General features: G+C 38.1%; 1 protein-coding gene across 1 annotated transcript; it reads left to right on the top strand.

Moving 5' to 3' along the window:
- The first annotated feature begins 4,402 nt into the window (after positions 1-4,402).
- On the top strand, positions 4,403-13,717 carry LOC110861251 (multidrug resistance-associated protein 1). The gene is made up of 14 exons (XM_035844588.1): positions 4,403-4,991; positions 5,067-5,213; positions 5,614-5,748; positions 5,866-6,059; positions 6,888-7,028; positions 7,575-8,446; positions 8,955-9,059; positions 9,122-9,411; positions 9,482-10,537; positions 10,877-11,076; positions 11,632-12,014; positions 12,330-12,719; positions 13,260-13,380; positions 13,489-13,717. Exons 3-14 carry the CDS (start codon positions 5,617-5,619, stop codon positions 13,601-13,603), a joined length of 3,999 nt encoding a protein of 1,332 aa, XP_035700481.1. The 5' UTR covers positions 4,403-4,991; positions 5,067-5,213; positions 5,614-5,616; the 3' UTR covers positions 13,604-13,717.
- Positions 13,718-15,526: the final 1,809 nt, after the last annotated feature.

The raw sequence follows: 15,526 nt of genomic DNA, 5'->3' as shown, positions 1-15,526 counted from the left end.
CGTAAAGTAGATATATGTAAATGATACATGATAGGGATTTCATGTCACGCAAGTTATTAAGGGGTGAAAGCCCTTTATAAGATCGTTATGTCCGTCTGTCCGTCTGTCCGTAGCTCCGATAACTTTTGAACGAAAAGACATAGAGACTTGAAATTTTGAACGTAAACTCCTAACGTCAAGGGACAGGACGAGTTCGAAGATGGACCCTGTGGGTCACACCCTTCAAGGTCAAAGGTCATGAAATGTCATTTTAAGGTCAATTTTACGTATATCACACTTCTTTCACCCCTTGCTTACAACATTCGTTGTAACGGTTTATTTATTTGAATACTCATGAAAGTGAGTACGTGACCGAAGTTTAGAGAATATTCGATAGCAAGTCAGCATCATCATCACCATCATCAACCTTTTTCTCTGTCGCAAGGACACGGAGAAGGCTGTCTGGAACTTTAAACAGTGAAGGTCTCGTTCACTCACTTGTCAGTTAGGCAATATTTCCTAAATATTTCGAGGCGAACTGATAGATTTAGAGTAATTGTTTTTATACGTATCTGTTTTAATAAAAGTACTTTAAGATATGCAGTCGGGTTTTTGCTTGTAGCTCAAATTCACAGGTTTAAATCCAAAGGGGATAAATTCAGAAGATAGTTGCCAAGGGGCGATGTCAGCGGATTGCACACTAAGTTTCGATGGGCAGGATATTCTTGATCACCTTTCGTTATCGCCATTCTGTACAAGATGAATAAATAACGGCGAGGGGTCTTGGAGGTCGAGGAAAATAAAACCCATGTGGGGACTTTGATGCTAAGAAATTAGTAGAGTATTACGAGGAGTCATCGGATAGTTACATCGGAAATTATTCATTGGAGCATCACCCCCCACAATACCGTTTGCACATATGTATACACATAATTTATATAATTGAAAAATACACTATGAGTAGGGTTTGAAAATTTGTAATGCATGACAGATAGATGTGCATGAAGATAATCGATTTCGCGAAGTATGCATGTATAAAGCATAAAGATTTTATGTATTTACTGTGAATCGATCGGTCTAGTAGCTATCGGTCTAACACTACATCAATCTTGCGTATTGTTTTTTTATGTTTTTATCTGAAAATTGCGGGACACTTGTTAACAGACTGAGGAAATCTCTTCACACAATGAATAAATTTATTTTGACTGGAGTAATCTAATGGATGATTGGAGTAATTTTGAGTAGAATTGAATCACCGAATCTGCACGATTTTCTACTCGGCGTACAGAACTTTGAATATTCTGATTTTCGCTAGTAATCTTTCCCATCGTGTTACTTATGAAAACCAGTCTTTCAGTAGTACTGATAAGGAATATCACGTTAATCAACGACGAACAAACAAACAAACAAACAAACTGCGATGTTCGAATCATCCATAACGACAACGGCAAGGCTCACCCGTCAAGTCTTCAACACAATCATTTTCTACCCACTACAGTTGTGAACGTCACACCTTGGCTGGGGCCGACTTATTATAGGCGACTTCATTCACACCTGCTGCTCGACGTGGTCAGAGTAAAATCACTAATTTGTAAATTGAGTTTTACGATTTTGGAAGAAAGGCTGGCAAATTTGTTTTCACCCTGGGACCTGTCGCACCTTGCAACACGGTTTTACAAAGCCTATATTCCCTCCTGGCATAATCGCAACTGGGAAGAACTGAAATCAACGAATAACTTGCGTCCTTTCGTATACTGTAAGTACTTGGAAACGTTGGAATTCCTAATCGAGCCGTTTCATCGTAACGACATTGAGTTCATGGGAAGAATATGGACAACCCGGATGAGATCAGGCAAGACACGAAATATTCTTTGCATTCCAATAAAACGTTTTCAACTAGTTTCAGTCCGGATAGAATATTTTATCGTCGGTGCAGAAAATAACCTCCTTCATCTTGTTCATAGCGTGATACAAGCTCCGAGGGAATGGAATACTCATCGACCAGATAACTGGTTTGGACTACCTCGAATATATTTGCGAGGGAAATATAAAAAACAAAATTTGGACTTGACTTCACATCTACAACTCCTGAATCCTTTCAATAAATCTTCATCTTCTGTCCAATCAATCAATCTGTATTTGCTTCTCACCGTGATGAGGAAGAATAACGCAACCCTGTACAATTCAAACTATTGGAATGCTTGGCCCGAGATCTCTTTAACAATCTTTAGCATTGGGAACTTGTCACCTTTCCTTCTAATTTCGAACATGGCGGTTACGGACTACAGTGGGTATTCCTTCATGAGCTGTTATTCTAAGGCGGCGATTTCATTTGAATTTTACATCACCCCATTTGACCCTGCAATTTAGTATGCTCTACTGACCGCATTTTTCCTCCTTGTCCTTATTCTTTGGCGATATCTGGTTCACGAGGGGTATGGGGGATCTTTGTGTCCCTGGATGTATGTACTGGGCACCCTATTGGAAGATGGTGTTCCATTCCCAGCAAGAATTGAAGGAAAAATCCCATTCCGATTGGTGTTCGGTCCATGGATCCTTATTTCTGTAATTCTGACAAATTGCTATAATGGATTAATGATTACTGGACTAAACTCTCCTCTCATTGCAAATCCAATCCAGAAATGGAGAGATTTGGTGTGTGACTACAAAGAATTTCAGTATACTATGGACCAGTTTCGTAATTTCAAGAAGAATTCGAGTCAACGCCAATCCAGTCAACACTATGAGGGCATCAATGATCAGTCCGTCAGCTTGCAAAATATGAAACGAGTTCTATCCGGGTTTTCCAGACCATCGCATTGTTTCGCCCTGTTCTCTTTCCCAATCGGAAGGCAAGACCATGGTCTCTCCAATCTGAGCAATTTCGGGCTGCCAGAATTTATGGGGTTTTTATTCGAACAATTTGAATCTTTTGATCACAACAAGGACCTACGACGACATGCTCTTTGGTTGAATCTATTTCATCCAAAACACCGGCATATTCCTAAAAAGGCGAAAGAAAACCTTTGGACTCTCTCGTATAACGAGTCAGTAACACGAGTGGAGGAGGAAGTTGTGGCATGTGGACGAACAGCATTAATTGCGTCACCAACTCGGCTGGAGGAGGAGATGGACTTTTTATCCTTACAGTATTACTGGATCAAGTTCTATAAAAGCAAGGATATTTTAATCAATCCATTTCCGGTCGGAGTGATGTTCGAAAGAGAGGGCAAGTCAAGGGTTCCGCACCACTATAAATGTCTCATCGAGTCCGGAATTTATGGGAGATTGATGAAGGAGAAGGACAGAAGGAGAAACTACCGGAGGCAACAGATAGTAAAGCATGCATCGCAGAATACGAATAAAATGACGATGGATAGCTGCATTCTTACGTTGTTCGTACTTTGGGGCACGATTGCCGGGTTAGGTTTTTTCTGTTGGGTTGGTGAATGCAGGAAAATGTTGTGGCTATTTGGTTGCACAATTATACGAATATTGGCGAGTAAATTGACCTACAAGAGAACAATTGCACTGATTTGTTACAAGTTGAAGTCGAGGTGGATACATAAATAGGCTAGATATGAAAAAGCAGGAATTATTTATCAACTAGAGAAGTCAAGTTGTGACCTTTTTCTGTAGCTAGGCACTTACCTCTAGAAAGGTAGATGATTCCATAAATATGCCTACATTGTTAATTGTATACACGATACTCCTGTAATTCTTCTGCAAAGTTTTGTGCACGTTCCTTGTTAATAAATGAGCAGATTGCGTTCAACTGATACGTGTGCCTTAATTAATTTAAGCAGAAGATTAGGAATTGAAATGTATTGTAAATAATAATTACTACATAGCCTACATACACAACAATTTCGTGCAACCTAAACCGGCTAAACTAAATCAAACCCCATCAAATGGGAATTACTTAACTTTATACATTTCACAACATTTCATGCTTTATAGTACATAGTACTTCGTCACATACCAAAATAATATAATTCAGTCCAACTTGATTAATTGGTTATAATTTTAACATATAATCTTTCAGCTCCTGCTTAAAACTAACATAACGCATCTCGTTCCTTAGCTCATCAACTTAAACACAGGTAGCCATAGAAAGACAAACGCAATAATTCCTAAAAGCAAATTAAAGTTGTGTTTTAGACAATCTAACAATGCATCATGCAACACAAAATAAGCATCAATGCCACCCTCGATTATAGTGCCTTGATTATCTTGCATGCATATGTGGAGGTAGGTTCCGTGTATAACTTCTGGTTTTATCAATCCGATAAAAAAGATAAGAGCAATAATGTCAATACTTTTACACTGGAAAGGTTTCCCTAACCCAGATCTGACACTTACGTTCGTAACTTATCATGCATTAGTGTATGTATGCCTTTGAAACTAATTTCGTATAAAATCGTGTCACCAGTTGCTTTTTTAGCAATTTGGATTTTAACCCGTGACTTTGAAACATCATCCGACCTGATAAATGAAACCAAGCACTTTATATAATTCAGTAAACCTGAAGTAAAAATTTATTATTTATTAATCGGCTGTTGTACTGTAATGAAGTCAAATTAACTATAAATTTCGACAAATTGAATATCGAAATTAATAAAAATTACAAAATGGATGAGTTTTGCGGGTCACTCTTTTGGGTGAAATTGTATTTCTTATTTTGCATATAAAAGTGATGCGGTTGAATTTATTTAATTACCTTTTTAGGATCGGAATGTCACCTAGGACACGACGGACCCTTATTTTACCCCCTGCTTCGAAAACACAGTTCTCACCTGGCTCCCTGCAGGCTTTCTCGTTTCATTTTCCTTCTTCGATATAAACTTTTCAGGAAAAGGGAGGGCCTGCCTTGGAACCTGATTAACATTGGGAGATCCTTACTAACCACGTGTCTCCTCGTGGTGGGGGTGGTTCACTTAATTTTATTACAGAAATATGAGGAAACGAGCGCCGTTGAAAATGTGGCTGTGATTGTGAGATTAGTTTCTTATGTAAGTAATAGATAAAAATAATTTTAAAAAAATGGACAAATAATTTTGTATAATTTGAATATTTTGTGCATTTAGATTTTAGCATTATTTCTCCTAATTCTTGGCAAACTGAAGGGAATCCGGGCATCCGGGACGCAGTTCTTATTTTGGTTGTTAGTAGCACTTACCGAGGGGATTTTATTTAGAACGGCATTAAGAAAATATGACGATACAGTGGAGGAGGTGAGTAATTGAACGTTATTGTACTCACAAAATGGAGGTCTCCCAACGTATGCTCACAGATTTGGACCAAACCAGCGTCAATCGATCACAAATTTAATTAGAACGAAATTTCTATATTTGCATCCATTTGAGATATTTATTTGCATCAAAAGCGGAAAAAATGCGTAGCAAATTTGGAAAATGTAAAATTTGCCAGCCTTGGGGGTCCTTTTACTCCTATATTTGTGCAAATATCTTCGCTAAACTTGAGCATTGGCAAATATGTAGTGGCATTCGCTAATTTGATACGTTTGGACACCTCCATTGTCGGAGTTGTTCACGTGCATGTGACTTTTCTATTGTGAAATTATAATCGTCACTTGAAATGTTGGGTGCATTACATTTCCTTGTACGTTCACAGTCAATGCAACGTCACATATACCTCATGCGGTTTATTATCTTCGCATTGTGTGCGGGGCAGCTGATCCTCCACTGCTTTGCCGACAGAGATAAGACCTCTTGTGGAGTGGGGAAAAAGAGTCACATGCCGTTTGAAGTGAGTAATAAAAAAACTTATAAACGTTGTCATCATTCATTAAATGATACATTAATTTAAATTAAATGTATGCACATTATAAGGAAAAGGATTACTATTTAATTTGATTTTTTTTAGACGCCATGCCCTGAAAAAGAATCCTCTTTCATTTCCAAAATAACTTATTCTTGGTTCGATTCCATCGCCTGGACGGGGTACAAAAGACCTTTGAACTTTGAAGATTTGTGGGATTTGAATAAAGATGACAAAGCGGACGAGCAAGTTCCAATCTTTATGAAGTATTGGGATGCTGCCGTGGAAACAGCAAAGGCGTAAGATTTTAATGGATTGATCTAAAATACTAATTCTCTAAAAAAGCTCTGTCCGCTTTAGTTAGTTGTAACACCCAATTTATACAAATCCCTTTTTGCCCCGAATATATTAAAATATGCGCCAAACCGCACCTGGCAACACCACGTTGCTAGTTTATGAATATTTTCAAATACCATCTTTAAAAAATATATTTTTCTCAATATTTGTATAATCCTCGATCTGGCATTAATTCGAAAATTTTTAAATTCGAAAATCATTTTAATATGTAAATATATTTGCATTAAAATATATGCATGTCTACACTAACCCCTCCACTGGCCCCACTTACCCCATTTGGTGGGCTTAATGTGCACGCTTGTTTTATTTATTTTAAATAATTGATCAATATTACTTCCAATTATATTTTAAAACTATTTTGATCATAAACTAAAGTGAAATAATTAATTGATAATGCATGATGTTCAAAATAAGTATTTTTGACTCGCAGTCATTTTTGTTTCACTAAAGATCGTAGACCCGGAGAAAAAGTGGCCACACTAACCCGCACTGACCCTACTATGTTTAACAAAGATATATTTTTGCTGAATACTTGTATAATCCTCGCTCTGGCATAAGTATTTCGGAAAAAAAGTATTAATTATGGTCGGAAGTAGTGTTAAATTATGATCAATTAAATAGTACCCGTTTAGGTTACAACAAAATACGTTTACCACTCAAGTGTCAAAACTTTATCCCAACCTATTGCATTCGTACTCACAGCCCGGCCAGCCGGGCTCACTTACTAGTACATAAATAGTAAATTTAATTTTGTTAAATTCTAAATATAGGAAAAGTGCCAAAGCCGGGAAAGCCATACAAGTCTCAATTGTCTCCATTTTGTTCAAATGTTACTGGAAAACGTTGTGCGTGGCAGGACTCATGAAACTCTTACAAGATTTGCTACCTTTCATCTCTCCCGAATTAATGAAGTAAATCCAAAAAGAATATGCAGTAAAGTCCGTTTCACGTTACTTGATTTACCCGCCTTAAGTATATTAGCCGAGTGATCCGAATTATTTTATTATTTGACACCAATTATTTTTATTTTGGCGTTTAATTTATTCAATTTCGTATGGTTTCCGCTAAAATAAAATAAACTCGTGTTAAAGAATAAAATGCTGTTACGTTTCTCCGCCAAGGAATCTCACTGGCTGTTCAGCGGGGAAACGTTGCCTCCATTTTAGGGACACCCCCGGAAAGCAAAGAATTTGAAGAGGTGTACTGTTTGTAATTTATTTTTAACCTATTTTGACTTTTTTATGATTTCTTCGTTTTTTATTCAGGTTAGGATTTTTAATGCACGACTCCTCCTTTGGTCAGCTTTTCTGATGTGCAATTTATGTAATGTTTATGCAATAATAATAATAGAATAATTCGGCTAATATACTCAAGGCGGGTAAATCAAGTAACGTGAAACGGAGTTTAATCTGTGAAATATGTTAATTTATAGTAATTTTGAACTAAATTTTCCATAGATTTCTCGTCGCTCACGTCGCCCCTCAAAGCACCGAAGAATCCTGGAAAGGCTACCTGTACTCCGGCCTTCTCATCTTGAGCTCCATCCTCCAAACGATTTTCGGCGTGCAACACATGAAACGCATGATGCTTCTGGGCATGCGCATCCGCACCGTGCTATCCTCCGCCATCTACCGAAAATCCTTGATTATAACGTCCGCCTCGAAGCGGGACACAACCGCGGGGGAGATCGTGAACTTGATGAGTGTCGATACTCAAAGACTACTAGACTTGGCGGGCTTCTTCTTCATGGCGCTGACCGCCCCGATTCAAATCGGGCTGTCAATCTACTTCCTGTACAACACTTTGGGCGCGTCCGTCTTCGCCGGTTTGGCCGTAATGATCCTGCTCATCCCGTACACGGGATTTACTCAGTCTCGAGTCCGAAACTTGCAAATGAAACAGATGCTCATTAAGGATCAGCGGGTTAAACTAATCAACGAAATTTTGGCGGGAATGAAAGTTCTAAAACTTTACGGGTGGGAGCAGTCTTACGCGGATCAAATAACAAAATTGCGGGATCGCGAGATGATGCTGTTGCGGCGGGCGGCGCTGTACGGAACGAGTACGATGTTCTCATTTACCTGCGCCCCGTTTTTAGTTTCACTTTCAACCTTCGCGGTTTACGTGTTGACGGATGAAACGAATAATTTGAATGCGGAGAAAACCTTTGTTTCCTTGAGTTTGTTTAATATTTTGCGGATGCCGATGACCATGTTGCCAGCGGTGATTGCGATAATGATTCAAGCCATGGTGAGTGTGGAGAGGATCAATAGGTTTTTGAATGCGGAGGAGCTAGAGAAGAATTCGGTGACGAAGGAGAAGAATGAGGGTGAGTTAGTTAGGGTGGCATTGTGTGCGGGTTTTGAGGTTGAATTGTCGTGTCTCGGCTTTCCCCTGTTGCATATATTCAAATGGGGAGTTTGAAACCTATTTATCTCCATGGGTTTTTCCCAATTTGAAGATTTTGAAGCAGCTCGAAAAATCGATAATTTTTAGGTTTACACAGTTAGGAGTCTAGAATTTTGTTTTTTCTTCCATTAAAAAGTAAATATGAAGTAAATGAAGAATAACCAGTAAAAGCTAAATATTTTCTCAATGAAGAAAAAAATAAATATTCCAGATTCCTTGTGTAAACCTCAAAATTATCGATTTTTAGCTGCTTCAAAATCTTCAAATTAGTAAAAGCCTACGGAGATGAACAGATTTCAAAATCTCCATTTGAATATATGAAAGAAGGGAAAGTTGAGACACAACAATTCAACCTTAAAACCCGCATACACGCTGAATTGTCCGATTTCTATCAGCTGTGACGGATTAATTAATTTGATAATTTTTAGCTGAACCAGTTGTGATTAAAGACGCCTCATTTTCATGGACCGATGAAAGTGTGACTTTGACCGATATCAATTTTAGCGTTAAAAAAGGGTCGTTGACGGCTGTCGGTTAGTTAATTTGATAGAAAGGTTTATAATTTTTTATTATTGACATGTTCTTCAATTTTTAGTTGGAACTGTGGGCTCGGGGAAAACGTCTTTGCTCTCCGCCCTTCTTGGAGATTTAAAGAAACATAAGGGAACAGTAAATATCGACGGTTCAGTTTCCTACGTGGCACAAACGGCTTGGATTCAAAACGCGAGTTTACGAGAAAACGTCCTTTTCAAAGATGGTTTCCAGGAAGGGAAATATAAACGTGTGATTGACGCATGTGCGCTTGGTCCTGATCTGGAATTATTGGAAAATGGAGACCAAACTGAGATTGGGGAGAAGGGAATTAATCTAAGTGGTGGCCAAAAAGTATTTAAACTTAATTTTTAAATTTGCACTTTTTAATTAAAATTTCTAATTGAAATTGAAATTTTTATAGCAACGCGTTTCCATTGCCCGGGCAGCCTATAAGGAGAGCGACATCTATCTCTGGGATGATCCCCTTTCTGCCGTCGATGCCCACGTGGGAAAACACATCTTCGACAAACTCATCGGACAGCAAGGCCTCCTTAGCGGGAAGACTCGAATCCTTGTGACGCACGGGGTCTCCTTCTTACCAAAAGTTGACAATATCGTCGTCCTAAAAGATGGCAGGGTGAGCGAATCTGGAACATTTCAACAACTTCTAAAAAATCGGGGAAGTTTCGCCGAATTTTTAGCCCAGCACTTAGACACCGGGGAAGGCGAAGAAATCGACGAAAGTATGGTTGAAGAAATCGGAGAAATCGTTGGCATGGAGACACTACGACGAAACAGTTCCAAGATGGACACCCTAAAGAGGAGATCGACCCAGGAAAGTCTTCGAAGAAGTGGAAGTAGAGTGAAGGGAAATTTAGTAAAAGCGGAGGATGAAAAACCCAAATTGATTCAGGCTGAAACCACGGCCGAGGGGAATATTCAGGGCGGGATAGTTTTTGAATATTTCAAACAAGGCGGGTTTTTGATTTTCATGTTAGGGATTATGTTCAGTATCACGTCCAATGCTGCAGCGACGTATGCCAACATCTGGTTATCGCAATGGTCGAAGCAAGCTACGATCGATGAAATGGAGCGAAATGGAACGAACGATAGAGAAACGACGGACAAATATTTAGGAGTTTATGGCGGGCTAGGAGCCGCACAAGCTGTGACTGTTTTATTTGGAGCGGCAAGTATCGCCATGGCAACGCTGAATGCAGCGGAGAAGCTGCATTTTGGCATGTTGAGAAAGGTTGTTCGAGCACCGATGTGGTTCTTTGATACCACGCCATTGGGCCGATTGATAAATAAGTTTAGTAAGGATGTGGACACCGTGGATATCGTGTTACCCCAGAACTTGAGAGGGGGAAGTACGATTTTGTTTAATACCTTAAGTGCCATTGTCAGTATTGCGTACAGCACGCCGTTGTTTTTGACGTTTATTGCGCCTGTTGCGGTCTTCTATTTTTTCCTCCAGGTGAGTCATGTTTTTGATAAATTTGGACAAAAATAAAATAATTAAGTAAAATAAAAACGATACTAAAATAAACTTAAAATGAAATTAAAATGAAATTAAAATAAAATAAAAATAAAATAAATAAAAAATTAAATAAAAATTAAGTAAAAATTAAATTAAATTAAATTAACATCAAACAAAAATTAAATTAAATAAAAATTAAATTAAATTAATTTTAAATTTAAATAAAAATAAAAATAAAATTAAAATAAAATTAAAATAAAATAAAATAAAATAAAAATAAAATAAAAATATAAGATTTTGAATCATAAAGTCAGCCAAATTTGTTAATTTTTCCAGAGATTTTACGTTGCTACATCTCGCCAACTTAAAAGAATGGAGTCCGTGTCAAGATCTCCAATTTATTCCAAATTTGGCGAAACAATTTCCGGTTCCACGACAATACGGGCATTTGGGCTGCAAGACGATTTTATAGTGGAGAGCGATAAAAAGATTGATGACAACCAACAAGCCTATTATCCATTCATTGCTTCAAATTTGTAAGTAATAATTTAATTGTATCAATTAGCGATTGATTAGTGAAGTATTGATATCAGTAATCATACATGTTCACATTCATTTAATGAATGATGAATAAATTAAGTATTCATTCAATATTCAAAATTAGAATGAATAATGTATGAATATTTTTTTCTGATTTTTGACTAAATGAATATTGATATTCAATATTCAATATTCATTCAATATTCATTATTAATATTTATTCAATTCGTGTGAATGAATAATGGAAGAATATTTATTTCATCATTCATTTTTAACTCAATGCTTAATATGTATATTACTTTCCCTATGTATACATAGGGAAAGTTGAGAAATTCATGTAAGGAATAAGACTGAGAATTTTGAAGATAATGGATAATGGATAATGGATAATTGTAGATGATAAATAAATAAATCTTGAATAACTAATGAATATTTTTTTTTACAAATTATGCACGAATGAATAAGGAATGAATATATTTTTTTCAAGCCTTTGAATGAATGAATTTTGAATGAATACATATTTTTTAAACATGTAATGAATACCTGTTTAGATGGATAGCCACAAGGCTCGAAGCCATCGGAAGTTTAATCATATTTGCCGCCGCAATGTTTGCCGTCGCCTCAAGAGAGTCCATCGATCCCGAGATTGTCGGCCTTTCGATAAGCTCCGCCCTTCAAATCACGGCGCTGCTAAACTTTCTGGTGCGAACTGCTTCCGACTTGGAAACAAATATTGTTGCCGTGGAAAGGATTTCGGAGTTGAATTCGACACCACAAGAGGCCCCGTGGGAAACTGGGCTAAAACCTGCGAAAGAATGGCCGAGTGAGGGGAAAGTGGAATTTTCAAGGTATGAAACGCGGTACAGGGAAGGTCTCGACCTGGTTCTTAGAGGGATCAGTTGCACCTTTAAACCTGGGGAACGAATTGGGATTGGTAAATAACCATATACAGGGTGGTTTAAATGTCAGGTTACAATGGAAAATTTTTCAAGGGGAAAAATCGCAAATCTCCATTAGTTACCGAAATTTTGCCTCTAAAATTCAATATTTTAAGAATTTTGTCATCAGTGTTCCAGAAGTTTTGATAAAAATTAATAAAAATCTCATTTCCAAATCCGTAACAAAAGGAAAATTTACGAATTTTTCCCATTGAAAATTTTCCAGTGTAACCTGACCTTTAAACTACCTTGTACAAAAAGGTTTGGCGGGAGAGTTCAAAATTTATTATTTTTTGTCACTTTGCTTCTAGTTGGGCGAACAGGCGCGGGAAAATCGTCTTTAACACTTGCCCTCTTCCGTTTGATTGAACCAACTTCCGGAAAAATCTTTATTGACGATCAAGACATCGCGGAAATCGGGTTGCATGATCTGCGTAAAAAAATAACCATAATTCCCCAAGATCCCGTCTTATTTTCGGGTATTCTGCGCACAAATTTGGACCCGTTCTCTTCTCATACGGACCTTGAGATTTGGGACTGTTTGGAGTCTGCGCATTTGAAAAGTTATGTGGCCAGTTTGCCCCAAGGGTTGGAGTATGAGGTGGCGGAAGAAGGCCAGAATTTCAGTATGGGTCAGAGACAGCTGGTTTGTCTGGCTAGGGCACTTTTGAGGAAGACTAAAATCCTCGTGTTGGACGAAGGTAACCAATTAAAGATTTCGGAAGTAATTGGGACAGATTTAATTTAATTTCCGCTCGCCCACAATAAGGAAAAGGAAAACCCCGGGGGTGTGCTATTGAAAACCAATACCTATGGTTTTACCAGGGTTTTTTGGGTAGTCGGGGTAATCGGGGTTTTCGGGGTACACTGAGTCAGTGTTTCATGTATTAAAAATGATCTGTTTTTTCAGCAATTTCACAGCAAATGACTTATTCAAATTTAGTAACTTATTTAATTGTAGAATTGCTATAGTTAAGCTCTGTTACCAAACTTTACAAAATTAGAAAACCCAAACTATCCGAGGGTATTGCTCAAATTTTGCCACGCAAAAATCCCACCAAAACCCGAAAAAACCGAGCACCCCAAAAACCCAGGGTAGAATACCCTTCCCTCAATGTGAGTCAAATAAACACGTGATTTTGGCGCGTAGAAATTCTGTCCATTTTACATATTTACTTCCGAAGTGAGCAATGGTCTCGAATTTAGATTTTGTTGTGCTAAACCAATTTATTTGAAATTAGCAACGGCCGCCGTTGATTTGGAGACGGACGACTTAATCCAGAAAACAATAAGAGAGGAATTTGCAGAATCTACTGTGATAACGATAGCTCACAGATTAAATACTATAATGGATTCGACAAGGTATTACATAATTAACTATTTAAGTAGATATTTAATTACTTTTGTTGAAGATATGTAAATTGTTTTAATTTGATAGTAAATTTTTCGATTGAATGCTTTCGGTTTTAGAATTGTCGTGTTGGATAAAGGTCAAATTGTTGAGTTTGACGCCCCCGAGAATTTGATGAACGATAAAACCACAATCTTCTACAGTATGGCTAAAGATGCAGGACTAACTCAATAAGAAAATTAACAGTTACATATGAAGTTGTACAATAAATAGATTCTTTTAGTGTTTTATGTGAAAACTTGCTACACATACATATATTAGCTCCAATAAATATTGTACAAAATTGAATCATAGTTAGTTGTGACAGTCGAACAAAACACAAAGGAGATTACCGTACAAGGATACATTTTCCGGCCAATTACTTTTTTCGTTTTTCCACAGTGTTTTTTAGCGTAGAACACGATGGAGGGGTCAGTTTTCGATTACTAGCGCACAAGGCGCGCTAGAGGCGCTCAAAACGCGTCAAAACACAAATTACGCTTTATAAATGATTCTAAGGCTAACTTCAGCTATTTTTTGACGTGGAACACGATGGCGGGGTCACTTTGGCTGTAGCTGACGCACAACGCGTGCTAGAAGCGCTCAAACCGCTCCAAACGCGCGCTAGATGCGCTCAAACCGCTCCAAACCCTCGAAAAATCGACCTACGCAGTTTGAATGTTTATAAGATCAGTTTAAACTATTTTTGACGTAGAACGCGATGGCGGGGTCAGTTTGGCTGTTGCGACGCCCAATGTGACGTGGTGGATTTTGTCAACACTTATTTATTTCATATTAAATAATTCAATTGCAAATTCTATGTGCGCAGGTAATATAAGCTAACAGTTGTCCATCGATTTCGCATTGCACCGTTTCGCTATGGGCCAGGTATCCAAAAATGTGGCCATTAAGGCAGTATCTTGAATTGGCTATTCTCATATACCATTGTGTACTACATAACCAGCTGGTCCTCCGTGAATAATATTAAGCCAAAGGTTACACCCACTCAGGAGAACCAAGGGGGCAAACTTTTTCAAATACATTACGGAGATAGGGGAAATATATCAACTAGCATCTCCGCCCATCTCCGGGCTTAATTGACTCTCTATTGATGTCATTCGGTAACCAGTAGTATGGTAAGTATTCCCTGCTGCGTATAGCTGCGGTAACCAAAACCTGCTCTGACCACACCCACTCCAAGTTGTTGAAATCAAGAAATCAAATTCGAGCTAAATTGATATATTTTAACCAACTCAGAGTATTCTCAGGCAAGCGACATGCCTGAGGAGTGTCTGGCAGTCACAGGGACGTACTTTGATAGTCAGAAGCACACCCTCAAGGGGGTGTGGCCATCATTAGCATTTTTATTCTAGGTAAACATAGGCATGCGACACATCATTCTTCTTGGTTATATAAGGAGATTATTATGGAGAACGATAAATTTAACAATCACATCTCCACGGGGTGTGGCTATTGCACTGTGGGCCAGATTTTATGAATTCTGGCCAAAAATATATATAGGCCTCACTTAAAGGCATAAAAATAATTCTTTCCGTACAACTATGAAGTAAAGTATGGGCTAATAGAGTATCGAACTTGGCACTCCCCTAGAGGGTGTGGCCATCAACGCCTTTTTTCGTCTAAGTTAACCCAGGCATGCGACATGTCATTCTTCTTAACTACATAGGGGGATTAGGATGCAAAACACGCACACGTACGTGAAAAACACGAACACAAAAACCACACCCCCTCGAAATTAAAAGGTCGTCTCAAGGTCAAAGAAATTGAACAATATAATTTATGAATACCGTAGACTAAAAATCGAACTGCATGTCTACAATGTGGGCACTACCAGCAATGTTCAAATGGCCACATGCCACACCCCCAGTGGGTGTGACCCTCGGCGACTTTTCGATTTTAACGAAACCATGTTAGGTGATATATCATTTTTCTCAGCTCGACAAGGGGGTTTCGACGAAATACCTAAAATTGGGAAACCGCACCTACAGCGGGCGTGGTTCTACGCAAATTTCAATTTTAATAAAACAATGGAATTTGTTATGTCATGTTTCTCAGCTCGGCGAGCGGATCTCGATAGAAGTACGTGATTTTTGAAAC

Source organism: Folsomia candida, unplaced genomic scaffold (assembly GCF_002217175.1).
Source record: "Folsomia candida strain VU population unplaced genomic scaffold, ASM221717v1 Fcan01_Sc039, whole genome shotgun sequence".
Classification (NCBI taxonomy): Eukaryota; Metazoa; Arthropoda; class Collembola; order Entomobryomorpha; family Isotomidae; genus Folsomia; species Folsomia candida.
The sequence above is the reverse complement of the archived record's forward strand: the minus strand, read 5'-3'. Positions and strand labels throughout refer to the sequence as shown.